General features: G+C 42.1%; 1 protein-coding gene and 1 gene segment (V, D, J or C); both read right to left on the bottom strand.

The window, feature by feature from the left end:
* LOC309400410 (Ig gamma chain C region-like) overlaps positions 1-19956 on the bottom strand; it is a 110043-nt gene that overhangs the window by 20651 nt on the left and 69436 nt on the right.
* The window catches only part of LOC309400399 (uncharacterized protein), a 37936-nt gene continuing 32347 nt past the window's right edge, over positions 14368-19956 (bottom strand). Inside the window, exons 12-13 of the mRNA XM_081968871.1 lie at positions 19608-19777; positions 14368-16975 (exon numbers count right to left, since the gene is read on the bottom strand). Of these exons, the coding sequence (XP_081824997.1) occupies positions 16967-16975; positions 19608-19777 (179 nt within the window). The 3' untranslated portion in view covers positions 14368-16966. The remainder of the gene's footprint in view (positions 16976-19607; positions 19778-19956) is intronic.

Here is a 19956-nt window from a genome sequence, read left to right as displayed (position 1 = left end):
TCTTTCGGAAACCTGACAGAGGGATCCTTTGTAATCCCCACAATAATTGGGTATTTCTAGAGAGGTTGCTTAAGAGACTTATCTTTCAGAGTAATGGATTCTTGCTTAAAATGCAGGACTGCTTATGGCTGTCTTTCTGGTAGGTTGTAATTGAAACTCATAAATTATCAGCCAAGATGAACTTTCCGGTTAGTAATTTTTGATGTTGCAATCTCAATATAGTTACAATGCTCTAACTTGGGAAAGGTGGAAAGATGCTACCCTGTTCTCCCAAAAATAAGACCTCCCCAGATAATAAGCCCAATCGGGCTTTTGAGTGCATGTGCTAAAATGACACTTCTCCGAAAATAAACCCTCCCCAAAAATATTGCAGCACAGTAGCAGCCATGAGGTGACCACGCTCGTTGTCTCCTGCACCTCAAAAATAATAAGACCTCCCCAACTATAAGTCCAAGTGCTTATTTCGGGACTCAAAAGAAAATAAGACCCTGTCTTGTTTTCAGAGAAACATAGTAGTGACCTCTGCAGCCAACTATTGAGGCTCAATTTTGGGATTGTGAGAAAACCTTCTGTGTTGTTCCAGTTGTCCGGTAAGAGCTTAGAATAGAATAACAGAGTTAGAAGGGAACTTGGAGATCTTCTAGTCCAACCCCCTGCTTAGGAGGGAAACTACACAACTTCAGACAAATGGTTTTCCAACAACTTCTTAAAAACTGTGTTGGAGCATTCACAACTTCTGGAGGCAAGCTGTTCCACTGATTAATTGTTCTAACTGTCAGGAAATTTCTCCTTAGTTCTAAGTTGATTCTCTCCTTGATTAGTTTCCACCCATTGCTTCTTGTTCTACCCTCAGGTGCCTTGGAGAATAGTTTGACTCCCTCTTCTTTGTGGCAGCCCCTGAGATATTGGAACACTGCTATCGTGTCTCCCTTAGTTTTTCTTTTCATTAAACTAGACATATCTAGTTTATATCTATGAGTAGAAGACCTCCAAGGTTCCTTTCAACTCTGTTATTCTATTCTATTCTTTATATGTTTTAGCCTGCCATCCCCTAATCCTCTTTGTTGCCCTTCTCTGTACTCTTTCTAGAGTCTCAACATCTTTTTTACATCGTGGCAACAAAAACTGGATGCAGTATTCCAAATGTGGTCATAATGAAGCAATTTTCAGAGTCCAAATCCCCCAAAAGACACATTGTGATTCTTCAAAGCAATACAATACAATACAATACAATAGTAGAGTTGGAAGGGACCTTGGAGGTCTTCTAGTCCAACCCCCTGCCTAGGCAGGAAACCCTATACCATTTCAGACAGATGGCTATCCAACATCCTCTTAAAGACTTCCAGTGTTGGGGCATTCACAACTTCTGGAGGCAAGCCGTTCCACTGATTAATTGTTCTCACTGTCAGGAAATTTCTCCTCAGTTCTAAGTTGCTTCTCTCCTTGATTAGTTTCCACCCATTGCTTCTTGTTCTACCCTCAGGTGCCTTGGAGAATAGTTTGACTCCCTTTTCTTTGTGGCAACCCCTGAGATACTGGAACACTGCTATCATGTCTCCCCTAGTCCTTCTTTCTCTTAAGCTAAACATACCCAGTTCCTGCAACCGTTCTTCATATGTTTTAGTCTCCAGTCCCGTAATCATCTTTGTTGCTCTTCTCTGCACTCTTTCTAGAGTCTCCACATCTTTTTTACATCGTGGCGACCAGAACTGAATGCAGTATTCCAAGTGTGGCCTTACCAAGGCATTATAAAGTGGTATTAACACTTCACGTGATCTTGATTCTATCCCTCTGTTGATGCAGCCTAGAACTGTGTTGGCTTTTTTGGCAGCTGCTGCACACATTTGAAAGCACATTTGAAGAACGTGAACAAGAAGAAAGCTTTATTGTTCCTTACCTATAGACAGAACCTTGCCTAACTAAAGCATGCTACCACCGCCCTAAAGCATGTACTCTGGCAATTATTAGAGAGGTGCTCTCTTCACTGTCTTTATCTCACACAGACTATCTCAGGGGTGTCAAACTTGATTTCATTGAGGGCTTCATCAGGGTTGCGTTTGACCTGGGGGGGGAAGGAAGCATGGTCAGGGGGGCGTGGCTAGCTCGCGCAGCCTCCCCAAGCTCTGTTTTCACTGGCAGAAAGTTGCGGGAGGCTGTTGTGGCCAAAAATGGAACCTAGGTGGGCTGCATGTGGTCTCCCCAATCTCTGTTTCATTGTCAGAGGGCTGCAGGAGGCCGTCATGGCCAAAAACGGAGCCCGGGAAGACTCTCCCGTGCTCCATTTTCACTGATAGAGGCACCATGGGCTGGTCCTTCACTATTTCCAGGATGGCCGCTTGGGCCAGATCTAAGCACCTTCAGTTTGACACCCCTGAACTATCTGAACTGAGTTTTCTCTTGCTTTTCTTAGAATCCAAACTACATTTCATGACAGCAATTGCCACTCTTCTAATAAAGCTTGCCCAATCTGAGGTCTCATGCTGGGTTGGATTTCAATTGCTGGATTCCAGTACACAATGTCTGAACTACTCTTCGGTAATACTTCTCTTCCTTAAGAGGCTAAAAAAAGGAATTTTTATTCATTGCTACAAAACTCTGGCAGGCCGATGTGACGAGATGACAAGAAGAGAGTGTCAGGGTTCCGACATGCCCTAACTAACTCAGCCTCGAGCCAAGTTTCAAAAGAAATCCATTTATTTATTAGAAGCAACATGTCAGCACGTACCGAGTGAAGTCAGCTCTGTACTGGGTATATTTAGCTTAAGAGAAAGAAGGACTAGGGGAGACATGATAGCAGTGTTCCAATATCTCAGAGGTTGCCACAAAGAAGAGGGAGTCAAACTATTCTTCAAAGCACCTGAGGGTAGAACAAGAAGCAATGGGTGGAAACTAATCAAGGAGAGAAGCAACTTAGAACTGAGGAGAAATTTCCTGACAGTAAGAACAATTAATCAGTGGAACAGAAGTTGCCTCCAGAAATTGTGAATGCCCCAACACTAGAAGTTTTTAAGAAGATGTTGGATAACCATTTTTCTGAAGTGGTGCATGGTTTCCTACCTAAGCAGGGGGTTGGACTAGAAGACCTCCAAGGTCCCTTCCAACTATTGTATTGTATTGTATTGTACCATGTAATTTGCAGCTCAAGTATGACTCTGTTTCCCCCTCCTACCAGGCTGTGTCATAAATCACATTCCCCACTTTTATGGGCTGTAGAAAACACACCTCTCCAGCTGGCTCTGATAACCTGGGATACAGCCTTGAGAAAGGTATGTGCTTCTGGTCGTGGCTACCGAGCTGCTCTGTCAGTTCTCCCCTATGGCAACTCGAGAGCAGGCCCGGAATGCTTTATGAGTTGACAGAGAGCTTGGCAAGGGATGCTAAATACTTAAAAGTATTTTGAAATCAAGAGTTGTTAAGTTGTAAGTGAGGGAAGTATCCAAAGGAGTTGAATGGTCTTAGAACACTTTAAATTTAATTACAAAATGGTGTTTCAGAGCACCAAAAAATCTCGAAACTCTTAAAAACAGCCACATCTCCTTTCAGAATTGCATGGCAATTTCAGAAGGCAACATTTCCAGGAATACACGGTTAATTTTAAAAATAAATTATGAATGGAAGTTGTATATGTGTTTCTAAAATTATGGAGCAACTTTGGCAATCAAATCTCCAAGTTTAGTATGGTCTTGTTCTTGGATGTTGAAAATAGTGTGACATTGTGATCTTCTCAAAATGACTCTTTTACCAGAAACATGTTACCTCAGGGTAAAATGGGCAGCAAGGAAGTTTAATAAATAAATAAGTAAAGGCAGGTAACAGGGACTAATCGTGTGAGCATGTAGTTGGAACAGAAAGACACAATACAAAAGAATGCTAAGCCCATTGGTGTCCATCCATCCTACTCTTTCATAATTGCCATAACTGTTTAATTTCTGGCCTCTACCTCTAGGATGTCCCTGTGTCTGTTCAGACCTTTGAGAAGGTCCTGATGATGTAATGATAGATCTATCTATCTATCTATCTATCTATCTATCTATCTATCTATCTATCTATCTATCTATCTATCATTACATAGATAGAAGATTGATAGATAGATAAATACTTAGGATAAAGATAGATAGATGATAGATAAATAGGTAGCTAGGTAGATAGATAGATAATTAGATAGATAGATAGATAGATAGATAGATAGATAGATAGATAGATAGATAGATAGATAGATAGGATAGATAGATAGGATAGATACATACATAGGATAAAGATAGATAAATGATAGATAAATAGGTAGGTAGGTAGGTAGGTAGGTAGGTAGATAGATAGATAGATAGATAGATAGATAGATAGATAGATAGATAGATAGGATAAAGATAGATAGAGAGAAGATAAATAGATATATTAGATAAAGATAGATAGATATACTGTAGATGGATAGGATAAAGATAGATAGATATACTGTAGATGGATAGAATAAAGATATACATAGATGATAGATAGATAAATAGATAGATAGATAAGATAAAGATAGATAGATAGATGATAGATAGATATAGATAATAGTTATAGATAAAGAGATAGATGATAGATTGATAGATATAGATATAGATAGAAAGCTAGATACATAAATAGATAGATAGAAGATAGATTAGATAAAGATAGATAGATACATAAAATAGATTATACACACACACACACACACACACACACACATAAATACATAGATAAATAGATTAGATAAAGATAGATAGAAAGGATAAAGATAGATGATCGATAGAAGATAGATAGATAGATAGATAGATAGATAGATAGATAGATAGATAGATAGATAGATAGATATAGATAATAGATAATTGATACATTAGATAAAGAGATAGATAGATAGATAGATGATTGATAGATTGATAAATGATTTATAGATAGAAGATAGAAAGATAGATATATGGATGGATGGATGGATGGATGGATGGATGGATGGATAGATAGATAGATAGATAGATAGATAGATAGATAGATGATAGTTAGTTAGTTAGTTAGTTAGTTAGTTAGTTAGTTAGTTTTGGAACTAAATTTCTTTTGGCCTGCAGAAGTTAACCTTTAAAAGCTATGCTTGATGAAGCTTGCTACCACATGTAGCATTCATGAGTCTACCCAATGTGCATGCAAAACAGGAAGTATGGCTGAAGAGAGCCAAACTTCAGCTTTACTTCCTCTTCTTCTCTTGCTTTAAGCAACATCCTTCCAGCTTGACATTTCTTTTCATCAGCTAATTTTAATATTAAAAGAAGCACAAACAAGGCATATATATATATATATATATATATATGTATGTATGTATGTATGTATGTATGTATGTATGTATGTATATATATATATATATATATATATATATATATATATATATATATATATATATATATATATATATATATATATTCACAGTAAACAAACAGATCTAACAGGGATCTTCACCAAAACAGAGAGTATAAATAAGCATTCATTTGTTTAATTGAAACATAAACAATCACAAGCTTAATCCAGTTAAAAGGGGGGGGGAGGGAGAACTAGTCACACAAAACATGTGTCTATTTATATGTGTGTGAGTATTGTGTTTCCCCAAAAATAAGACAGAGTCTTATTTTCTTTTGACATCCCCCCCCCAAATAAGCTCTTGGCCTTATTTTCGGGGAGGTCTTATTATTTTTGAGGTGCAGGAGGCAGCGAGCTTGGTCACCTCATGGCTGCTGCTGTGTTGCAGTATTTTCAGGGAGGGCTTATTTTTTGGGGGGAGGGCTTATTTTAGCACATGCTCTCAAAAGCCCGACTGGGCTTATTATCTGGGGAGGTCTTATTTTCACAGAAGCAGGGTAGTATAATGCCATTCCCTTTCAGATTATGAAATGATGCACAATGTCCCCAAAGACTTGGGGGGGGGGGATGGAATGGAAAAAATCTGGTTCTACTTGCGTGAATGTCACAGCCACAAAATCCCCATTCATTAAAACCAAAGCCCCTGAAAGGCAGGAGAACAAGTGATCAACTGATGGACACTAAGGAAGGAGAGAAGCAACCTAGAACTAGGGAGAGATTTCCTGACAGAACAATTGACCAGTGGAACAGCTTGCCACCAGAAGTTGCCGATGATCCAACACTGGAGTTGGACTAGAAGACCTCCAAGGTCCCTTCCAATTCTGTTAATCTATTCCATTCTCTTGCTATTTAGTTTCATCAAAACATAAGCAATCTATTCTGTTATTCCTGTCAGCCATTTACCTCCTCAGATTCAGCATCTTCATATAGTGGCATGGACATCCAATGGAAGCTCCAATGTTGTGGTGTACATCATGGCGTTGTTTATATCACAGTGTTAAGACAGATATGATGTCACTTTGCTCCTTTAATCTTTCCTGCACAGTAAATGCCATAACCTGGAAGCTTTCAGATTCGGGTTTTCCCAGATGTGCCAACATGGCTCTCTTCATAAATTGGAACTTTGAGCAAGGTTCTATTGAGTCCTATGACTTAATACCCTAATGTATGCTGCCATCGTTATTCAAAACAAGCGTGGAAACCTTGTCATTGAAATGTGGTTCAGGGCCAAAAGAGACCATGTACTGTCATTAAAGACAATTAAGTCATAAATCTATCATTTCATAACATCCAAGTTACAGGCTGCTAGTTTGCAAATCATCAACAATCTTATTTATTGCTGAGGTGTAATGGTGGTCGTTGTTAGTTGCCAAGTCGTGTCTGACCCATCGCGACTCCATGGACAAGCCTTTCCTCTGTTAATTGTTTTCACTGTCGCAAAATGTCTCTTTAGTTGTAAAGTTGGATCTGTCAGGGTTCCATAAGTAAACCAGAGTCCAAGGCAAAGTATCGCTCAAAGTTCCAATTTATGAAGAGAGCCATGTTGGCATATCTGGGAAAATCCAAATCTGAAAGCTTCCAGGTTCCCCCCCCCCCAGTTGAAAGTTCAAGATCTTGCCCCCACACCCACCAATCCATCCCACGGTCCAATCTCCCACTGCCATGTTGGCAGTTCCAGCCATCCAGTTCCGGTCAGGTGCAGAGACTAAGGATGACCTTGGCTTTCTAGAAAGAATGTTGTTATGGCTACATAGTATGCGACTCCTTACAATCCCCCCCCCCCAATTTTCCCAGTGTGGCAGGCCAAAGACCCAAAAGAAAAGATGGCTGAAGGCCTGACAAGATCTCTCCTTGATAGATTTCCATCTATTACTGTTAGGAGGTATCTCCGTTGGGAGACAGAGAGTAGTGCAGCGGAATGTGCAGCCGGAGAGAAAAACGTTGCTAATAGAAACACACGAATAGAGTCACAGGCACTGCTAGTAAAATTAAGTAGCTTTACTACTAAAGTTGCTTCACAAGCAGTGATAGTAGATAGTAGATATTAGTCCAAACACAATTCAAAAAACAAACAATTGCTTACAGTCGCAGTTCACGTTCCAGTCATCAAGTCATCAATCAAAGGACAAGCAGAGAGAGAGTGAACTCTCCTGACTTTCTCTTATAGCAAAGCTAATTACATCTGAGATATTGGAAGACTGCTATCATGTCTTCCCTAGTCCTTCTTTTCATTAAGCTAGACATCCCCAGTTCCTGCAACCGTACTTTGTATGTTTATGCTTCCAGTCCCCTAATCCTCTTTGTTGCTCTTCTCTGCACTCTTTCTAGAGTCTCCACATCTTTTCTACATCGTGGTGACCGAAATTGGATGCCGTATTCCAAGTGTGGCCTTACCAAGGCCTTATAAAGTGGTATTAACACTTCACATGATCTTGATTCTATCCCTCTGTTGATGCAGCCTAGAACTGTGTTGCCTTTTTTGGCAGCTGCTGCTCATGGCTGGCTCATATTTCACTGGTTGTTAGGATTCCTAGATCCCTCTCACAGTTGCTATGGAGCGTGGTGTCAACTATTCTATACCTCTGCATTTGTTTTTTTCTTGCCTAGGTGTAAAACCTTACTCAGTTCACATTTTATTAGATTGGCCCAGTGTTCCTTTTGACTTAGTTTTGGATCTTGAGGTCCCGTTTTCAAGACAAAGGCTTACCTTTGCACTAGGTGAGAAAGTCAGTAGAAACAACCAGAGGTTCAAAACCTAAATTTCTATATTGTTGTGCAATCCCCTCCCCATGGATTACTGCCTTGTCGTGACAAAGGGGCTAGTGTAGCTTAATGAAATTGTGAACTATGCTGTGCACCCAAGGCAGAGATCTCTGACAAAACGTGGTCCACTGGAGAAGGAAATGGCAACCCACTCCAGTATCTTTGCCATGAATTGAGAATTGAGGCCTTTGAGCTCTGGTGCTGGAGAAGACTCCTGCGAGTCCCTTGGACTGCAAGATAATCTAATCGGTCGGTCCTAGAGGAGATCAACCCTGGCTGCTCCTTAGAAGGCCACATCCTGACGATAAAACTCAAATATTTTGGCCACCTAATGAGAAGGAGGGACTCCCTGGAGAAGAAAGCTGGGAACGATGGAGGGCAAAAGAAGAAGGGGACAACAGAGAAGGAGGTGGCTGGATGGAGTCACCGAAGCAGTAGGCATGAGCTTAAACGGACTCCAGAGGATGGTAGAGGACAGGAAGGCCTGGAGGAACATTGTCCATGGAGTCACGATGGGTTGGACACGACTTCGCAACTAACAACATAAGCAATTCCACATAACAATGATGCCCACATACGGCAGCTGTTCTAAATGTCAAAAATGAACAAGCCTGACCTCATAGGATTAATTCTACCGGTCATCAAATGATTGTAGAATAAAAAAAATATATGAGTGGATAAAGTGTTTCCTTTCTCATGGACTAAAATGTTTATTTAAAAAAGTGCCACCTTACTCATGGTGCTGTTAAATTTATTTAAATTTATGGTTGTATAGTCTCCATCTTGAATTTGAGGCAATTGAATTTGTTGAGGCAATTTGTCCGTTGGTGACAAATGAGATATATATATATATTTTGGAAAGCAGAAGAAACATCTAACTGTGGAGAACCTCAAGGCTAACAACGCCTGGCACATTGAATCTGTGACAGGCTGTTTTTCCAGGAGATAATTTATTGGGGCCGCAATGAAAACTCGGGCCGCTCCATTTCTTCCTGAGGTTTGCCGTTCACGACAAAATGGCCGACACCATCCGTTGATGGCCTCCTAAGTCTCGGTAGTCAAGTCACCCTGAGAACAGATGCATCCTGTTTACACCAAGAGCCGCAGCTGAAATGTCCAATTCGAGCCGAAGTTTTACAGTGATAGATTCATAACTTCAGAAGAAGAACTCCGATATGCTTTGAATAGAAACTCAACTTCCGTTTGTTGATTTGACTCAGAGAGGTGAAAACACCGGGTTTAGTGGTAGAGGGGAAACCAAACTACAATGCATGAACTGTTTTTTTAAAAATGTCATGTAGGATCTCAATTTTGGTAGATTTAAGATTGGGGGGCAGGGGGGAAGACTTCAAATCTCAGAATTTCCCAACCAGCTATGCTGGTTGAGGAATTCTGGGAGTTGAAATCCACACATCTTAAAGCCACCAACACTGAGAAATATTGATATCCCCGGCCTGATTCAAAAGGGTGGAAAGGTTTTTATGTAGCACTTTGTTAGGGATCAACAGATTTTCCCATAGAAGAACTTCTAGGTCCTGGAATTGGCGACCTTAAACACTCAAAGAGCCACAAAGGTCCTATCCAGAAGCCCCTCCCCCATTCAATTCTGGAGCTGACCAGAATTCCAGTTCCCTCACTATGGAGTCTCCTCCTAGCGCAGCGTCCTTTTTTTCTCTACCTGTCCTAACCGAAAGCCCTATCAATTGTGGAGCTGACCGGCAATAGGGAGCCGCAACAGAGGGATGAAAGAGCCACATGCGGCTCCAGAGCTGCGGGTTGCTAACCCTTGGTCTAGGTCAAACATATCAGATCCATAAGGAGAGGTCCCTATTATGATAGCAACTTCCTCCCCTTTTCTCTCTGCTATTGAGATTGTAAAATAATAATGGAGGCAAATACAGAGCAACAGAGTTGGAAGGGAACTTGGAGGTCCCCACCGCTCAACGAGGAGACCTTCTATTGCTCTGAACAAATGGTTGTCCAATATATTTTTTTCCTCTCTTTTTCCTTTCTTCTCCTCTCCTTTTTCTCTCTTTCCTCTCCTTCCCTCTCCTCTCCTCTCCTTTTTCTATCTTTCCTTTCCTTTCTTCCCCTTCCCCTTTCCTTTCCTTTCCTTTCCTCCTCTCCCCTTCCTCTTTTCTTTCTTCCTTTCCTTTCCTTTTCTCTCCTTTCATTTCCTCTCCTCTCCTTTTTCTATCTTTCCTTTCCTCCCCTTCCCTCTTTCTTTCTTTCTTTCTTTCTTTCTTTCTTTCTTTCTTTCTTTCTTTCTTTCTTTCTTTCTTTCTTTCTTTCTTCCTTTCCTTTCCTTTCCTCTCCTCTCCTCTCCTTCTCCTTCTCCTTCTCCTTCTCCTTCTCCCTCTCCCTCTCTCAGAAGAAAATGTGGCCCAGATTCTCTCCATCCATTATCCTCAGTTCAAGCACTTGATAAACATATAGATCTTGTCTTTGTTATTGACTGTGGATTCTAGAGCAAGCAGGCATGAAATAAAGACAATGGAGACGTTGATCTTCCAAGAATGGAATTGTTCTTATTTTTGTGAAACATATTGTTGTTTGAAAAATAAAGTTGATCAGGGGGATAGAGAGCAACCAAAGTCCTTAAATAAGAATCCTGATTTCTAGTATCTGAATTTCCCCAACATGAACCCGTGACACCAGTAAAAGCATCTTCAAGTCAAGATCCTCTCTCAGTGAATGCATTAATCCATCTGTGTGGTTTCTTACGAAAGATTGGCTATTATTGTCTTCTGCAAAGTCTTCTTGATTTTAAGAAGTTTAAGATTTGAGACAGGTGACTGTCCAGTCTCTTCTTAAAAACCTCCAGTGATGAAGCACCCACCACCTCTGAAAGCAAGTGGTTTAACTGTTCTCACTATTAGCAAGATCCTCCTTAATTCCAGATAGCTTTTGTTCATTGATTAGCTTCCACCCATGGTTTCTTGCCTTGCCTTCTGGTGCTTTGGCAATGGTGGGACTGGAGGCTAAAACATAGGAAGAACGGTTTCAGGAACTGGGTATGTCTAGTTGAATGAAAAGAAGGACTAGGGGTGACATGATAGCAGTCTTCCAATATCTCAGGGGTTGCCCCATCTTCTTAAAGACTTCCAGTGTTGGGGCATTCACAACTTCTGGAGGCAACTTCTGTTCCACTGATTAATTGTTCTGTCAGGAAGTTTCTCCTCAGTTCTAAGTTGCTTCTCTCCTTGATTAGTTTCCACCCATTGCTTCTTGTTCTACCCTCAGGTGCCTTGGAGAATAGTTTGACTCCCTCTTCTTTGTGGCAACCCCTGAGATATTGGAACACTGCTATCATGTCTCCCCTAGTCCTTCTTTCTATTAAACTAGACATGTACCCAGTTCCTGCAACCGTTCTTCATATGTTTTAGTCTCCAGTCCCCTAATCATCTTTGTTGCTCTTCTCTGCACTCTTTCTAGAGTCTCCACATCTTTTCTACATCGTGGGGACCAAAACTGAATGCCGTATTCCAAGTGTGGCCTTACCAAGGCCTTATAAAGTGGAATTAACACTTCACGTGATCTTGATTCTATCCCTCTGTTGATGCAGCCTAGAACTGAGTTGGCCTTTTTGGCAGCTGCTGCACACGGCTGGCTCCTATTTAAATGCTGATTCTGTAAACTGCTTAGAGAGCGAGTGATCTATAAAGAAATATGAAGAGGTATATAAGTCTAAGTGCTCTTAGACTTATTTAGTTGTGAAGAACGATTGCTGGTACTGGGTATGTTTAGCTTAAGAGAAAGAAGGACTAGGGGAGACATGATAGCAGTGTTCCAATATCTCAGGGGTTGCCACAAAGAAGAGGGAGTCAAACTATTCTCCAAGGCACCTGAGGGTAGAACAAGCAGCAATGGGTGGAAACTAATCAAGGAGAGAAGCAACTTAGAACTGAGGGATAATTTCCTGACAGTCAGAACAATTAATCAGTGGAACAGAAGTTGCCTCCAGAAGTTGCGAATGCCCCAACACTGGAAGTCTTTAAGAAGACATTGGATAGTCATTTGTCTGAAATGGTATAGAGTTTCCTGCCTAGGCAGGGGGTTGGACTAGAAGACCTCCAAGGTCTCTTCCAATTCTGTTAATCTATTCTATTCTCTTGCTATTTAGAACGGAACTATGCTAAAATTTACAACTTCTCTAATTTCTGAACAGTCTAGAGTTCAAGTTGAAAACATCTGCACCTGGGAACATTTATTATCAATTTCCATCCTGTTTTTAAAGCCTATTTCTCTTTTTTCTTGTAAACATTTTCACCATCGGTACTTAGGCCATACATATGTGACTTTTTATGTGTGAGGTTTCCCACCCTCGCCTTCTATTTAATCGTGTCTGATTCTTGAAGACAAGACCCCAAAATTTTATTGGCAAGGTTCCCCCCCCCTGAGTTTTTAATTTTTTTATAAATGTATCCAATCAATGCGGGAACAATGTGGCACCTGGGTGTCATACATTCTAATATAAATAAAACTAATAAAGTTAATCATAATTATTACATTCAATAACTTATGAATTTCTAATAATAATAATGCACATTTATATTCGGTTGCAATCTATCATTGTTCAGTTGTTCCACATTTTCTCTTATTATTACTTTCATTTTATTATATAAAATTTTATACACTAATATTCCCCCTTCCCTTATTTCTACCACTCATTCTAGCTTTTAATCATGTCACCCTTTATTAAAAAACTTTCCCTGTCTTTCCCATCTAACTTCTAATCATGTCACCCGCCTTAAAAAAAAGCGATAGCCAAAGAGAGACAGAGAAAAAAAGGAGAAGCAAATCAGAACAACAATAAAAAAGAGAAATAATCTATCCATCATCTCTTGCCCATGTCAATACTTTCATTGCTGTGCTTTTAGTAAGAGAAAGAGAGGGGGAAGGGGAAAGCGAATCAAAACAACAATGAATAAAATCATTTATCCATCACCTCTTGCCCGCTCCAATACTTTTAATTGCTATGCTTTAAGAGGAAGGGGAAATCAAATCAAAACAACAATGAAAAAAAATCATCTATCCCTCATCTCTTGCCTGCTTGAATATTTTAATTGCTATGCTTTTTTTACTTGCCTTCCAAGTTCCTCTCTTAGATATTTATCTCTGTTTGCATCTGCTGTTCAATCTAGGCATTCCTCCCATCTCTACCCTCTTCCACTGCCTAATTTCTAAAATTTTTCAAGGTTTTTCAGAAGCAATACAATACAATACAATAGCAGAGTTGGAAGGGACCTTGGAGGTCTTCTAGTCCAACCCCCTGCCTAGGCAGGAAACCCTATACCGTTTCAGACAAATAGCTATCCAACATCTTCTTAAAGACTTCCAGTATTGGCCATTGCCTCCTTCCTAGGGATGAGGAAAAGTGACTGGCTCAAAGACATCCAGTTTTGTCTGATGCCTTAATCGTTTCAACCAACTGGCTGTTATTAATAAATATCAATTTGATTTTGATCATTTGAGTCAACTCCATCTGGATGTAAAATCTATTCTTACTGCAGTCCCTCCAACACCTTTCCCCCCTATTAAAAAAAAGTTAGAGACAAAGAATAATATACAGGTTGAAAAAGGAACTTTATGTAGCAGCAAAAGTTTTACAGAATACTTCCACTTAATGAGAACATTATATGACGGGGAACAAGAAAAATAATATAGTCAGACTCAGTGCAACTATCGAAGTAATATATATATATATATATATATATATATATATATATATATATATATATATATATATATATATATATATATATATATATATATATATCCAGAAAAAATAAGCAACAATCTTAAGAATAGTGCAGTACACAGCATAAAAAGTAGCACAATATAAAGAAATGCAGTAAGACCCCGTTTTAATGCTGTTTATATAGCAGGGGAGGGCAACATTTTGTGCTAATAGGATAAAATAAATGCAGTTGCCAAGGCAGTGTTATTCAGTGTCATAAACTGAAAAGAAAGATTAATGCTCATTTATGCTACATCACAATAATATCCTTACATAACCTTAATCAATGAACATACAATGGACATGCGTAGAGACGTCTACTTTTAGCAAAACAACTGTTGATTCTGGACACTCTACCCTGTTTTTCCAAAAATAAGACCTCCCCAGATAATAAGCCCAATTGGGCTTTGGAGCGCAAACACTAAAATCAGCCCTCCCCAGAAAATAAGCCCTCTCCGAAAATATTGTAACACAGCAGGAGCTGTGAGGTGACCACGCTCGCTTCCTCCTGCACCTCCAAAATAATAAGTCCTTCCTGAAAATAAGGCCAAGCGCTTATTTAGGGGGTCAAAAGAAAATAAGACCCTGTCTTATTTTCAGAGAAACACGGTAGAACCATGATGGTGAACCTATGCCACATGTGACGGAAGTGGCACACACAGCCAGCTGTCGCCCGTTGCTCTTCTGATTTCCGGTGCGCACCTACACCCCGGCCACCTGGTTTGCGTATGTGTGGGAGTGCCAGAAACCAGAGAAGCAGCATCCCAGCGAACATGTGCGCACCAGGTTCCTAGCCTTCTGGTTTCTGGCACAGACATGCGTGGTGTCCAGATGGTTTGCATGCAGACATGCACACCCAAACTAGAACACCAGGTGGCCAGTGTGCGTGAGTGCGCCAGAAACTGGAAGCACAGCTTCCGGGCGTGCGCATGCATGCCAGTTATCTCCCCTTCAGGTTGCTCCCTTTTTGGCACCCGGTAATAATTTGCTCTTTTTACGTTGCACTAAGAATCTTTCTCAGAATCTTAAATGCCTAATTGGAAGCAAGTGAAGGAGTTCATTCAATTGACTTTAAAGAAAATAGTGACTAGCTGTTTAGTACTAGAGCTCGATGTCAATGAGGGCCGCGTCAGGGTTGGGTTTGACATCAGGGGGACCAAGGGGGCATGTCCAGGTTGACATAACTCGTATTGGTGGCACCTATGGGGGCCCGAGCACTCTGCCAGCGAAAACGGGCTCCAGAGCTCCATTTTCGGCTGCAATGGTCCCCTGCAACCTTCTGGCAGCGAAAACAGAGCTTGTGAGGGCCACCCAGCAGGCTAGTCCATTGCCATTTCCAGGGTGGCGCCATTGGCCAGATCTAAGCACCCCGTGGGCTGGATTTGGCCTCTGGGCCTTGAGTTTGACACCACTGCACTAGAGGGCCGATCAAGGGAAGAACCAAACGGATATTGAGAAATAAGTCGGTAGGTTACATATCGGAGGTGGGGCCCTCTTTTCTTGAATAATAAAAAATAGGGTCACTCTTGAAAAGTGATTTTAGCGCACCCGAGGCTCAGGAGAGGATTGCTGCTGGCATTGCTGCTGGTTCAGCAGCACAAAAATTTTATGTGCATGCTTCTCTTGCATACATGCCGCTGTCCACGTGTGCGCATTTGCAAATAAAAAGGTCTGCGCGTGGGCAAAACCTTAAAAAATAATATACATTTTCCACTGAAAATTGTACTGTGCATGCGCAGAACTGAAAAACAAGATGGCGGCCCCATAGTAGAAATGGTTTGGGGACTTGGCAGGCATGGGTCACTGAACCAGTCTGAACCGGTAGGAACCCAACTCTGTGGAGGGTCCGTTGATGTGCCATGCCAATAAACTAACCATGATCCAAAGGTGGCCTGTTTTGGAAACGACACAGCATTTCTCTTTGCTCTTTTGACATTTCCCCTTTTGGACATTAGAGGACAGGTTAACAATTTTGTCAGATCTGGAAGCCATCTTTTAAATTTGGGCCTTCAGGCCTGCCACAATTTCTACTGTGGGAAAATGGGAAGGGGGGATTATATGGAGCATGGGAGATGTATACTCAAAATAACATTCTTTTCTCAGAGAGTCAAGGCCGTCTTGCCCTGCAGCTGCGATGAGGTGATTGGGAGGCATCTCCAGTGTTGGACGGTGCCTTATTGGATCATGGGATGGACATGTGGGTGCTGGGCAGGGACTTGAACTTTCTTTTGGGTGGGGAAAACCTGGAAACGTTCAGATTCGGGTTTTCCCAGACATGCCAATATTGGTATCTACCATATTTTTGGAGTATAAGATGCACCTTTTTCCCTCAGGAAAGAGGGTGAAAATCTGGGTGCATCTTATACACTGAATACAGCATTTTTGACCTCCTGAAACCCCGCCCCCTTTGCAAAAATGGACATGCATAGCCTTTAAGAGGCTTCCAGAGTGCTCCTGGGGGCTGGGGAGGGCAAAATGAGTGAAAAAAATGGGACATTTTTGCTTGTTTTTGCCCCCACTCCCCAGGAGCACTCTATAAGCCTCCTAAAGGCTATTCATGCCCTTTTTTGACAAAAAAATGGGCTCGTTTTTGTGAAAAATGGGCCATTTTTGGGAGATCTGCAGAGTGCAAAAACTTTTTATTTTAAATTTGCCTCTTCAAAATCTTGCTGCGTCTTATACTCCGGTGCATCTTATACTCCCAAAAATACGGTAATAACATGGAACAGAGTCTTCTTTCATTGGGATGTGTGTGTGTTACTTGGAACCCTGACAAATTTGCTATTTGTGCACCCTTCATGAATTTCTTAGCATTTGTGAACATTTGGGTAACAATATTACACCTTTCCTAGAACTTTTTCTTCCATGCAGAGAGCCAACTGGTTTCTTCCTGTTATTGTTAAGGCGGACCGAAGCAGAGACGGGTTTACGTGGAAGTGGATCGTTTTGGTGACATTTAATGCTTAGCTGTGACTTTCCACGAAGCACGTAGTACAGAACAGTGGTCAGGAAGGATGAGGGAGAGACATGGGTGGTGGAGGGGAGAAGGTGGGGTCCCGTTTGATGGGTGCTTCATCGATAGGAAAAGGGTGAGGGTGGGGGTTATTTCACCTGTGAAAAGAGAAAGAGGGAAGAGAGAGAGAGAGAGAGAAAAGATTAAATCAACTACTCGATATTAAATAACTAGCTGGATAGCTCAGCTACGAAACTACGTGATCGAGCTTGATAAATTGACCCTTACAGCTTGAAGATTAATGAGTAGTTACGATCGGCTTTGCCTCTCCCCTTCTCTCCCTCAGGCTTGCCTCACAGAAGCCTTTCTCCTCCTCTCCCTCTCCCCTTCTCTCCTCAGGCTTGCTGCACAGAGACCTCTCCTATCCTATCCCCCTTTTCTCCTCAGGCTTGTCCCACAGAAGCCTCCCCTATCCTATCCCCTTCTCTCCCTCAGGCTTGCTGCACAGCGGCCTCTCCTATCCTATCCCCTTCTCTCCTCAGGATTGCTGCACAGAGGCCTCTCCTATCCTATCCCCCTTTTCTCCTCAGGCTTGCCCCACAAGCTCTCCCATTCTATCCCCTTCTCTCCTTAGGATTGCCCCACAGAAGCCTCCCCTATCCTATCCCCTTCTCTCCCTCAGGCTTGCTGCACAGTGGCCTCCCCTATCCTATCCCCTTCTCTCCCTCAGGCTTGCTGCACAGCGGCCACCACTATCCTATCCCCTTCTCTCCCTCAGGCTTGCTGCACAGTGGCCTCCACTATCCTATCCCCTTCTCTCCCTCAGGCTTGCTGCACAGTGGCCTCCACTATCCTATCCCCTTCTCTCCCTCAGGCTTGCTGCACAGTGGCCTCCCCTATTCTATCTCTCTTCTCTCCCTCAGGCTTGCTGCACAGTGGCCTCCACTATCCTATCCCCTTCTCTCCCTCAGGCTTGCTACACAGTGGCCTCCACTATCCTATCCCCTTCTCTCCCTCAGGCTTGCTGCACAGTGGCCTCCCCTATTCTATCTCTCTTCTCTCCCTCAGGCTTGCTGCACAGCGGCCTCCCCTATTCTATCTCTCTTCTCTCCCTCAGGCTTGCCCCACAGAAGCCTCCTCTATCCTATCCCCGGTGCCTCTGTACGGCCCTCCTGAGCTCTGTTTTTGGCTGTGATGGCCTCCTTCAGCCCTCTATCAGTGAAAACCGAGCTCAGTGAGGATGCATGTGACCCTCCCAGGCCCCATTTTCATGGAAGAGGGCTTCAGGAGCCCATTTCAACCAAACGCTGAGTCCATGCACTCCCGGGGCACTGTTTTTGCTGGCGGAGGGATGCAGGAGGCCGTCATGGCTGAAAATAGAATGCAGGAGGGCCATGCAGAGAGACCACAGGCTGGTCCTTTGCTGTTTCCAGGGTAGCCCCTGAGGCCAGATCATAGCCTTTAGGAGGCTTGTAGAGTGCTCCTGGGAGATGGGGTGGGGAAACGAGCAAAGAATGACCAATTTTCCACTCATTTCTGCCCTCCCCAGCCCCTGGAGCACTCTGGAAGCCTCCTAAAGACTATGCACGGCCATTTTGGTGAAGGGGCGGGGTTTCAGGAGGCAAAAAATGCTGGATTCAGTGTATAAGATGCACCCAGATTTTCACCCTCTTTTTTGAGGGAAAACGGTGCGTCTTATACTCTGAAAAATACAGTAAATTGTGATATGAAAGCATACATTGTGCTATGTTGTGGCATCTGCAAGGCTTTCTCAAAATTCTGAATATCCACATTGTATTCCAAAAGGCTGAGGGATTTTAGGACTTAGCTACTGAGTGAGCCCTCCAGTTATTGTTGAACTATAACTCCCAATGCCTATGGAGATTCTCAGTCATCCAGGTCATGGTTGTCCCAAAGGTTCATTTTCACGAGGCAACTGGACTTTCTTGTTTTTCTTTGGATGCATTTAGCTTCTCATTCAAGAAGCTCCTTCAGCTCATCCAAGAAGCTTCTTCAGAGAGCTGAAGAACCTTCTTGGAGGAGAAGCAAAACATCTTCAAAGAAAAATGAAGAAAGTCCAGTTGCCTCTTTGAAAAGCACCATTGGGTATAACTCCCAATATCCTTCACCCTTGGCTTGGCTGGTAGACATTGCTAGAAACTGCAGCTGAGGAACATCTAAGAGGACCCAGGTTCCTCAAGCTGGGATGATTAGAACAGAATGTAGAACATCATCGGAGTTGGAAGAGACCTTGGAAGTCTTATAGTCCAACACCCTGCTCAAGCAGGAGACTATATATTATTTCAGACAAATTCTTCAGAGACTCTAGAGCATTCACAACTTCTGGAGGCAAGTTGTTCCTCTGATTCATTGTTCTCACTGTCAGGAAATTTCTCCTAAGTTCTAGGTTGCTTCTCTCCTTGATTTGTTTCCATCCATTGTTTCCTGTCCTGCCTTCAGATGCTTTGGAGAATAGATTGACTCCTTCTTCTTTGTGGCAGCCCCTCAAATATTAGAACACTGCTATAATGTCGTAGTTCTTCTTTTCACTAGACTAGATATACCCAATTCCTGCATACGTGAAAACAGAATAACAGAGTAGGAAAGGACCTTGGAGGTCTTCTAGTCCAACCCCTTGCTTCTAGCCTCCAGCCCCCTAATCATCTTTGCTTGCTTCTGCCATGATTCTGGGCCACAATGGGTAGGTACTCCTTTACTGGACGGGCAATTGAGAAACAAAGAGATGGCAATATTCTATTTCTATGCTTTGAATCAGATTTCCTTTTTTACCTTGATGAACGTGACTAGTCCGCCATAAAATAGGGCTACGATGAAGAGAACAATGAAGGTGAAAACTTTATTCCAGACACCGTTGGCTTCTTCCAGCTCGCTGTATTCATCCTCGCTTTCGTTGCGGATATCACAGAAAGCCGTTCCCATGAGGGTACAGTCCCAGGAATCTGAAGAATGGGGAAAAAGAAAAACAAATTAGAAAGAGGGCTCCAAAAAGCACAGGAAGAAAAACCAATAGAAAACATTTGGTGGACAGAGAATGGGAGAAAGACATGATCGATTTCTATTTGAACCATTATTGAACATCTGCATGGGTTGTCTTCGACCTACATCCATTATGGAGCCT

Source organism: Natrix helvetica (genome assembly GCF_964273705.1).
Source record: "Natrix helvetica genome assembly, chromosome: W".
Lineage (NCBI taxonomy): Eukaryota > Metazoa > Chordata > Lepidosauria > Squamata > Natricidae > Natrix > Natrix helvetica.
This window is presented reverse-complemented; position numbering and strand designations above follow the sequence as displayed.